At 40.3% G+C, this 10,896-nt stretch overlaps 1 protein-coding gene across 3 annotated transcripts in view; it reads left to right on the top strand.

The window, feature by feature from the left end:
* LOC137267577 (DNA damage-binding protein 2-like) overlaps positions 1-10,128 on the top strand; it is a 16,666-nt gene extending 6,538 nt beyond the window's left edge. For all 3 annotated transcript variants that reach the window (XM_067802060.1, XM_067802059.1, XM_067802061.1), the window contains exons 4-10: positions 2,323-2,471; positions 3,490-3,589; positions 4,569-4,746; positions 5,185-5,327; positions 5,707-5,871; positions 7,447-7,492; positions 9,810-10,128. In XM_067802060.1, the coding sequence (XP_067658161.1) occupies positions 2,323-2,471; positions 3,490-3,589; positions 4,569-4,746; positions 5,185-5,327; positions 5,707-5,871; positions 7,447-7,492; positions 9,810-10,024 (996 nt within the window). In that variant the 3' untranslated portion in view covers positions 10,025-10,128. The remainder of the gene's footprint in view (positions 1-2,322; positions 2,472-3,489; positions 3,590-4,568; positions 4,747-5,184; positions 5,328-5,706; positions 5,872-7,446; positions 7,493-9,809) is intronic.
* The last annotated feature ends 768 nt before the right edge of the window (positions 10,129-10,896 follow it).

Consider the following 10,896-nt stretch of genomic DNA (forward strand, 5'->3'; position numbering starts at 1 on the left):
GTAATTCATTAATTACATTATTTTAACAACCTATCTCAGTTTCCTATTGTTAATATAGGGCTGGTTACATGTTGCACCAGACAGTTTCCAGATACACTGAATTTATTGAATTGTGTAATGAAAGAATATGCCTTTGAATTATTTAGATGTTTTATTCAGAATTTTACCCACTAAAACAAATGACTGCACCTGGTGCAGGTTTAACTTATGACCAGGTTGCACTTTGTAAAATGGAGTGGCACCAGTACATACTAAAACACTAAATTGAGCCCTGAAATTTCATATCAAAGGTCTTTTTCATGTTTAGCCATGATTGCAAATAGAGTGATAGTGATGGACAGAGAAAACATGGTCCTATGTATTGCTTCTGTTTGTGGCGGATGGTAACAAGTTACCGCAAGATGACCAAACCTATTGTATGTTGGTAGCGAAGAGAGACGGAGCAATTATCACGATAAAATGAGACCATACTCAAGTACAAGAGCACAGTAGAGCAATAATTACTACGCAAGGAGTCCAAAACTCATTTCCACGTGTAAGACTTATTCAGAAGTGCAAATGCTGGGCCAGCATCTGTAAGTGTGTGTATGTTCACACAGTGATATACACAGATGGTATGACATGTTTCTTCAGCATTCAGCATTGGCAGTACTGTTACTGAACACTCCTCTCGAATCAGTTATAAGAAATGAATCTTCGCTAAATTCTGAATAAACTAATGAGTGCTTCTTAAATAGAATGGATTTTCCAATTCTGCAAATCGATATTTTGCTCTGAGCTAGTACAAGTGTGCTCAGCTCAATTACATATATAATTATTTAGAATTGAAAGTGTGTCGGTTTATTATATAACAGAATGTTCTTAAATCAGAGATTTAGACTGATTTCCAAAGTAAAGCGGGACAATTAATTCAGACAACCCACATGGTTACATGGTCCTAATTTGCTACAGCTATATTCATTGGCTACTTGGAATTGCCAAACTACAAGGAGACTAAGTATCATTAGCTGAAATTTATTTTGAATATTATAAGTGTATATGTGGGATGAGATTTGACCTGAGAGACAAATTCAGCCTGATTAAACACCTCCAACCAATCATTTTCTGATAAACTACATTTTTCTAGTCAGTATTATTCAAATTTCTTTTGAAATAAGCATGAAAATTTGGTGTTTGGATAAAGATTCAACTTAATGGTTTTGTTGGTAGATTTGTCAATAGAGTTCAGCCTCGTGTACTGGAAACATGCACACAATGAATTATAAGTGATAAATGTTTGCTGCATGTTTTAGATTTCAAGATCTAGGAGTTTTTAAACTTTAAAATTTAAATAAAAATGCATGTTGATACCAGGTTATTTGGATCAAGAATGAAGGGGTCCGGAACGTCCATAGTTCAAGAGACTCAAATGAACCAGTTTATTTATTGAAGCCTATAGATTCTTGATAAGATGCTGCATTTTTTCATGCACTGTGCAAAACAGTTTCCTAATTTTGCTAACCAGCCATGCCTCAAAGTTGCTAGCCTACAAAATAATTCACAAGCCCAAAATGTGAATGTAGAGACTAAACAAAAGATTTTAAAAATCTATGAGAATACTATTGTCGGCAACACACGTTTCATCATTAATTTCATTTGACTCATAATTTTTTATCGGGCAATAATATTGCATGATATGAAAGCGTATTATATTATAAGTTATCACACCATGTCGAGGGAAATACAGGGTTTTATCAGTCCCGAGTAAGGTTGTAATACAACCTTACGAGGGACTAATAAAACCCTGTATCTCCCGAGACACGATGTGATAACACATTTACCTAGATGAATGTTTTCACTAAATCAAAACAAAACAACACGCATCGAATCGACTTGCTGTCATGTTGACACCAGCTGATCGTTTGACCTCAGTGCACCGCAGGTTACTAAAGGCTTGTCGATGCACACTTTTCTCCCTTCGCGTCATCACCGAGGCGTAGCAGGGTGATATGACTTTTGTAGCGGGAGTACACGACTTTTATACTCTCGCTCGCGGATCATGATGGATGTACATGGTATTTTATCGAGTCACATGGACCAATCAAAAGTCGACATTCTTACACGAGGCTAGATCATATAACTTAACAAGTCGGAGAGAGCGATATACTTACAAAATAACACATGAAGATTCCCCAGCTAGTTGGGCAAGTGACTGAACAGATTTACTGGCCTGATCTTGATTTTCACTAGCAACAGGCTTGCGGGCCAGTTGCTTTTTCACACACTGTTACCATGTGAGGAATGGACAAGAGGAGTTTATAAAGGCAGCATTCTGTGTTTCAGATAGGACCTGGGGGATCTATACAAGCCCTCAAGTTCTGGCCTTGGGATCACAATCGCATCGTCACTGCCTCTATTGATGGAAGAGTCGTGGTCCAGGACACAGACGGCAGGAAGACAGACGTGCTGTCAGACACCTTCAACTGCTATGAGTAAGTCGGTGACTTTTTTAAAGCTGTAATGAGGCGGAGCTTCTTTCATGATGCAACCTTTACTAGGGTAACTTAGGCTAGCCTTAACTCCCATTCTTATATATTGCACAAAGGCTACCTCAGTGATCTACGATCATTGCTTTGTGAAAGGAGGTCCTTGTCTTGTAAACTATTGAAAAATCTTCGTTAAAGCAGTAATGAAAAGGTCTGGTGAATGGTGAAGAGGTGATTGTTAAAGCTGTAATGTGCAGGTCTGGTTCATCATCGGAAAGGTTTATTCAAGTTGTAAAGAGCAAGATTGGTACCTCACATAAAAATCCTTTTTAAAGCTGTTATTGATAAGTCATTTGTATTAACAACCTTGTTCCAGCCCTCATGAATAAGCAGTTGTACCAAAAAGCACAATCTTCGAGTTAAGCTGTTATAAGTGAGCCTCATTGTGCATCATCTCAAAATCTTTGTACTGTGATGAGCCAACCATGTGCTTCATGAATAGCCCAGTTTATAAGTGAACAACATCCTTTAATTATTCTGTTATTAGTGAGTTGCTTTTATCAATAGTCAACACTTTGTTTATGCTGTTGTGAGTAAATCAGATGCACATATTCTCTGAAACAATTAAGGTAACACTGCATTAAAGGTGGCACTTATCATATGTGTTCCCATTAGCCTGCCAAATTTCACGCTTTCACCACTTGTCAATTTTGAAATACTTGGCTCCATTTAAAATTTATTTGATTCTCGTCATCATCAATATCTGCAACTGAATGTGTTCAAGATGTTTGTCAGGTGAGTGTGCGATTACATTTGGTTCTGTTTTATATTATTTTGCTTCATTTTTATTATTGAGCAAATTTCCACACTGACACGACTTAGGCCCCATTTAAAAAATCATGGTAAGCCTAAGATCTCGTAACCTTTGTCATAGCATTCAAGAGCTTTGTGAAACGGGACCCTGACAGGTAAGACTGTGTTGACACATGGACATTAAAACTGACAAGTTCCATGCTTGTTTCAGCTTCTGGTACTGTTCTCTGGATGTGAGCCAGGCACGGAAGGTTGTTGTTGCTGGGGACAACGTGGGAAACACGCTGATGTTGTCTCAGGAAGGGAAGAAGGTGAGATTGTCAGAGAATGTCACCTTGTGATTGGTCCTGAACCCTTGGCTTACTGGTGCATAGTCAAATTGATCCATGTGACAGTGAGGGGCAAATTTTCTTTGTGACTTATGGTGAAATGATTGAAGCTGCTGTAAAATGGCTTGTGTCATGTTCCAACAAACAATATGCTTAAAGATGATGAGACTTTGTCGATATACAGCTTGGTCAGCTTGACCTCATCAAGCAGATGCTAATGCATTGCATGACCATGTTACAGGGGGTTGAGTCTATTATTGTGAAGGGGTGCACCATTGTCAGTTGATTGTCAACATGTCTGAACAGCTGAGACAAGATTGCCATTTGGCACCTCAGTGTCTAGAATTCATGAGCAACGTCCTAACTTTCTTTACAAAAGAAGCTACAGATGGTTTGATGTATGCATGCTTCACATGAATGCAACATTATCATTCTCTTCTCCCTATTTAATGATGAGTGAGTGACTTTAGTTTTACCCCACACTCAGCAATTTTGCAGCTATATGGCGGCGATCTGTAAATAATCAAGCCTGGACCAGACAATCCAGTGACTAACAACATGAGCATCGATCTGCACCATTGGGAACTGATGACAAGTATCAACCAAGTCAGCAAGCCTGACCACCCAATCCCATTAGTCGCCTCTTACAACAGGCATAGTCATATTTAATAATGAATTTAACTCGACCTGCCATTAGTGCCATTTGACATCCCGGGTCATGCATGTGTAGAGTAGCTCAGATCAAGTTGAACAAACTGTGATACGTATACATCCAAAATACCAGGTTTATAGCTCTTTCTGGGAGATCAGAAGAACCACTTATTCCAAACAAACTCATAGCAGACTCGTACCACACATGACCGATCTGGGGCCAATGCACTGCATATTTGTAACTTGTTATAGTGCATTTATTGATCTTCCTGTGATGTAATGTTTTGCTGGAACATATCTGATCTGTCAGATCTGGAGCTACAGGCTACACAAGGGCAAGGTCACCCATGCAGAGTTTTCCCCTCGTGAAGACTGGTTGTTGTGTACTGCTTCTATCGATCATACTGTCAAGCTGTGGGATGTACGCATGATCCGGGACAAGAAGAGTGCCCTCTGTGTTCTTCAACATGACAAGGGAGTCAACTCTGGTATGTATAGTTAAGAAACAGATAGTGCATATTTTGTCACCTTGAGACTGTACAAATGACAGAGGAGATCAATTTTGCGGGAGTCACACAAGGTCTAATACAGTGTTCACAAATAGCCTCTGACCCTCTGACAAGTCTGGTAGATTCGCCAGTGGTCAGATAAAAATCACCTACCCGCCAGCCCCAGTGTTGTTGTAAAAATATTACACTGCAGTATCTTCCGTGGACGATTAACAAAGTATGGTTTTAAAGTGTTTCTAGCAATGTTTCAGCAACATCATGACGAGGAACACTGGAAATGTGCTTTGTGAGACTGTAACAGATTGGGTTGATGATAACCCAGCCAGACTCATGATCATGTCAAGTCTGATTTTACCTGTCTCACTTACTCAGCAGTATATGAACTACAAATAAGGTTGTGTATGTTGTTTGATTCAGTGTACTTCAATCCATCTGATGGCTGCCGGCTCCTCACTACTGACCAGGGATCTGAAATTCGGGTGTATCAGGCTCCAGAGTGGAGCCTTGAAAGGACAATAGCACATCCACATCGTTTCTTCCAGCACATCACACCCATCAAGGTAGGATGTGTTGAGGGAAGATAATGTAATGGCCCAGTACATGGCACCCATCAAGGTAGAATGTGTTGAGGGAGGATAATGTACTGGCCTATTACATGACATCCATAAAGGAAGGACGGGTAAAGGGAGGACAATATAATCGCCTTGTGTACGACAAGTATGAAGGTAGGTCAGATCAGTGGAGGATAATGCAATGGCCTGGTACATAGTACACATCACAGTCATGCAATCCTCTGGTCTTTGCACGCAATACCTATCAGAGGCGATGGTGTAATCCCCTGGTGCTTTACACCATACAACGTATACCAATCAAGGGACAAGAAATTTTGACAAGGGATCAATATGTTTTGACCTGTGCCTCTTGTTTGTGTGGTTTTAGGCATCCTGGCACCCTCTCCTAGATTTGATCGTGGTGGGTCGCTACCCTGACAAGACGTTCCCTGGCTACATTGAAGGCGAGAGACGAACAGTCGATGTTTTCGATGCGTCCACAGGGGCTAGAGTTGGTCAGCTGCATGACCCATCAGCACCAGGGATAGTCTCGGTGAGGGCAGCATGTGATATCAAGATCTATGAGATCTGTTCATGATTCCAAAACAACAGTTGTACAATATCATTGTATTGAATTAGCGCTAGGTGATGTTTGTATTTTTTGTATTTATTTATTTTTTTTTTTAAATTTATTTATTTATTTATCAGTTCATTAATTAATTCATTCATTCATTCATTCATTAATTTCAGCACTTATCTGAAGTTTTGTAAAATTATATTCTAGTATCTATATACAGGTATTGAAGTCACATGTTCATGTCGAAGTCTGCCATGTTTATGACAAGATGTCATGGTGGTAGTCTCTATGATACACATTTACCACAGTCAGTGATTTTGATTCAGAGCTGCTTCAGTGCTTTTGTAATGTGGCATGTTGGCCTCAAGGTGGGAAAAACCCAAAGTGATGCAGCTCTGCGGCATTGCCACTTGTGTGGCTCCTGTAAAGGAATCAGTGTTCATTCTAGGCAGTGTTTTGCACCATTTGTACAAAGGTTGTTACGATACACTCACATATTCAGTGAATCGAACCGTAGTCCTTCATGAGTTCAATTCAATATTCGTGGTCATCAGAACCGAATATGAATGAATCTTTACATTTATTTAATGGAGCATGTTTTTCTCGATCTCTTTTGCCCCTTTTCAAAGTGAGATATCCAAGGCCAGAATATGTACTAGCTTAGCAGTAGTGTAAGTAATGTTAATTTGCAAGGCTGAACATGGTACTGAGGACTAAAACTATTAATCTGTTACACACCAGATTTGAATGTCAGGTCACTGATTATTTCTGTCATTGGTTTGAGGACACTGAAGAACATCCATTGTTTTCTCAGTTATCTCGAACAATTGTAAAACACTTAACTTAGCAAAGCCAACTTTATGTTAACCACTAGCAATCGTCAGAGTATTTAAAACATCTGCATGACTTAACCAGCCAAAAATGTCTGAAAACAATCCGATGATGTAAAAATGGAATCACCGCCCTACTGATTATAATGATAAAAATCTTGCTCATTCTTAAAGTGTCCTGTCGTGTTGAAAACTCAGAATTACACCTAGACTAAGAAAGCTGTTCAGTCAGTGTTGAAATTTTCATTTCTGTTGTTAATGGACATCGAGATTGGATATTTTTTTAACGTACCTGTATTGAAAGTCTAAAGTAGTAAATGAACTCATACTAGTTACTTCTAAGTTCCGCATGACCAACATGTTCCTACAGTTTGACTTGGCCCACAATATTTTCTAAATGGCTCACATAAATGTGAACAGGTGGACCTTGGGCCCACTGTTTAGAAAGGCTTGGATGAGTGAGATGCTTTAAGCAATTTTCCAGCAATATCACAGCTGGGAACACCAAAAATGGGCTGCAGACATTGTACCCATAAGAGGAATCGAACCCAAGTCTTCAGGGTGATGAACGCTATATCCACTTGGCTGCCCACCACACCATCATGGATGTGGGAAATGAGGAATGGTCCTGGCTGTACAAACTGCATTGCCACCTTGTCTTTATATGTACTACTGTACAGTTGTAGAATTACTCAATAATCAAAATATTCATCTTTTACAGTTGAACACATTCAGCCCAGATGGAGACAAGCTGGCTTCAGGCATGGGTAAGTGAATCTACTGATAGGGTAATCTTTCCGTATGTGGAGAGTGTGTTTTGGGCAGTCATTACTGTGTGTCTACACCAATTACTGTCATGTAGTGTGAAGGATTGCATATGCATTGAAGGGTGACAACAGAAGATCAGTAGTTCCAACCTCGGCTCCCTCATTCCTATCTGTATATATAGGATATTATAAAGCCAGTGTCCTGCTATATTTATGACATGATTGCAAAAATGTTGGTACAGTGGAAACCTGAAATTACTAGGGACTTGCCAAAATTGTTGTCTTTCCTTATCCTGATTCATGCTTATTATGCTTATCTCCTCCCTTTAAGGGACAGCCAGAACACGTTTACTTGAGCGGTGTTGTTAACTGATGCGAGTCCAGTTAACCAAGTGCTAATAATAGTGATAATTAATGAAGAAATTTGCAGGGACCAAAGAATATTGTTTACTTATCCAGTCTGTTTAGTTAAGAGGTCTTTACTTAGGCAGTTTCCACTGTGTTTCCCGAGTGAGAGCAAGGAATATACCGATGTTTTGGCACAGGTGTCTTAAACATAGTATAACAGGGGCACAAATATGATATTGAATGTTTTGGCACAGGTGTCTTAAACATAGTATAACACGGGCACGAATATGATATTGAATTTATTACCAAAATCATCAAACTGAGGAAAATAAACCCAAATCTACTTACAAACGTACACATGTAGAATGCAATGTCACAGAAGAAATGTGATGTCATCGCTGTTAATGATGTGACATCACCATGACAAAGTGATATTTTGCCCAAGGGCCTCGTATGAAAAATATGAACTCTGATATTTTCGCCCTCGTAGGTATTAAATTAATGTATATTCTGTCTCTTGTTACCCTGCATTGTGATTGGCATTACGGAGAAAACTGGGGATTGGTTGGCACAGACACGTGTTGTGTCCAAGCAGGCCAGTGCATCATGCAGTCTTATTAGGCTCTAATTAACAAAATGTGCTCTGGGTTGGCTTTAGCTGGATTAAACTGCCCCATTAGGCCATCACTTGAAAACGTTGTTTTACACTGGCCTTTTGCCTTGCCTTGCCTCGCCTCGCCTCGCCTCGCCTCGCCTCGCCTCGCCTCGCCTCACCTCACCTCACCTCACCTCACCTCACCTGAAGGCAAGGCAAGGCAATGCAATAACTCAGGGTAAACAGGGGCTTTCATTTGATAGCTTAATGAGACATTCTTTCCCAACCCAAGCTCAGCCTGAAAGGTACTAGGCCACAAAATAATGTTTCAGATGTTGACTCACTGAGAGAGTCTTGACTGTTTCAGGCGTTGACTCACTGAGGGAATCACAACTGTTTCAGGTGTGATACTCCTGATTTGGTGTTGGCTCATTGAGATAATCTCGACTGTTTGGATGTGACTCACTGAGAGAGTCTTGAATGTTTCAGGTATTGACTCACCTAGAGCATCTTGACTGTTTCAGGTGTTGACTCACTGAGAGAATCTCAGTTGTTTCAGGTGTGATATTCCTGGTTTGGTGTTGGCTCATTGAGAGAATCTCGAATGTTTCAGGTGTGACTCACTGAGAGAGTCTCGGCTGTTTCAGGCATTGACTCACTGAGAGAATCTCGACTGTTTCAGGTGTGATATTCCTGGTTTGGTGTTGGCTCATTGAGAGAATCTCAACTGTTTCAGGTGTGACTCACTGAGAGAGTCTCAACTGTTTCAGATGTGATATTTCTGGTTTGGTGTTGGCTCATCAAGACAATCTCGAATGTTTCAGGTGTGACTCACTGAGAGAATCTCAACTGTTTCAGATGTGATATTTCTGGTTTAGTGTTGGCTCATCGAGACAGTCTCGAATGTTTCAGGTGTGACTCACTGAGAGAGTCTTGATTGTTTCAGTTGTGACTCACATATAGAATCTCGACTGTTCCAGGTTTTGACTCACTGAGAGAATCTCAACTGTTTCAGGTGTGATATTCCTGGTTTGGTGTTGGCTCATCGAGAGAATCTCGACTGTTTCAGGTGTGACTCACTGAGAGAGTCTCGGCTTTTTTAGGTGTGACTCACCGAGAGAATCTCAACTGTTTCAGGTGTTGACTCACTGAGAGAATCTCAACTGTTTCAGATGTGATATTCCTGGTTTGATGTTAGCTAATTGAGAGCATATCGACTGTTTCAGGTGTGACTCACTAAGAGAATCTTGACTGTTTCAAGTGTGACCTTCCAGGTGTGATGTTGACTCACTGTGTGATGAATCTCAACTGTTTCAGGTGTGAACCTCTTAGTGTGGTGTAGACTCAATGTATAATGAATCTGTACTGTTTCAGGTGTTAACCTCTTAGTGTGGTGTAGACAGGATGAGGTGGAGAAAAAGCAGCTGGTCCTGCTTCAGAAGTACAAGCAGGGAGCCAACTCCTCGTCAGACTCCTCACAGAGACAACCCAAAAAGAGAAAGCCAGCCAACACACAGACCAAGTCTAAGTCTACAAAAGACACTGCTCAACAGAAAACTAAACTAAAAATAAAAACAAAGAAACTCTGAATGGTTTTATGTGAATGCTCTTCGTAAATAATCATGTGTAGACCAGAAAATCACATTGAAAGTTACAACTCAGAAGTCAAATAAAACTCATTCATCACACTGTTTTCCTGTCTTTGTCTTTTACTACCGAAATACTGTTTAAAATCATACTGGATGAATTTTGCACTAGTATTGGAACCAAAGTTATGTATATGACAGTCTTGTGTAATGCTTGAATAGTTCATATGAAATACTATGTGCCTGAATAACTTTCGTACATTCCTACAAGTCACTGCAACTAGTTACATTAAATGTTATGGGTCCATTCCTCACAGTGATCATAGCACTAGGATGTTGCATTGACATGACTGTCGTGTGGCTACAACCACTTTGATCAGTGAGTGAGTTTAGTTTTACGCCGCACCTAGCAATATTCCAGCTATATGGCAGCGGTCTGGAAATAATCGAATCTGGACCAGACAATCCAGTGACCAACAACATGAGCATCGATCTGCACAATTGGGAATCGATGACGTGTGTCAACCAAGTCAACGAGCCTGACCACCCGATTCTGTTAGTCGCCTCTTACGACAAGCATGCAAGCATGGGTTGCTGAAGGCCTATTCTACATCAGGACCTTCACGGGTCACCACTTTGAGGAACAGGGCCCTGTCCATATTCTTTTCACCACTGGCTTTAACTCTCCCCTGGCTGTTTGGTCCGTCAAGCAGGCCTCTTCCATGCATGTCGGTTCCTTAAAACTGCATTGGTACAAGACAACCTGACGATGGGTTGGACTTTCATAGTAGTGTTGGCAATTGGTTAAAATGGCAGTGTTGATGATTGGTTCTTTACAATCCTGGCTATATTTGTTAATGCACAAGATAAATGGG

The sequence above is a fragment of the Haliotis asinina genome, chromosome 16 (assembly GCF_037392515.1).
Source record: "Haliotis asinina isolate JCU_RB_2024 chromosome 16, JCU_Hal_asi_v2, whole genome shotgun sequence".
Classification (NCBI taxonomy): domain Eukaryota; kingdom Metazoa; phylum Mollusca; class Gastropoda; order Lepetellida; family Haliotidae; genus Haliotis; species Haliotis asinina.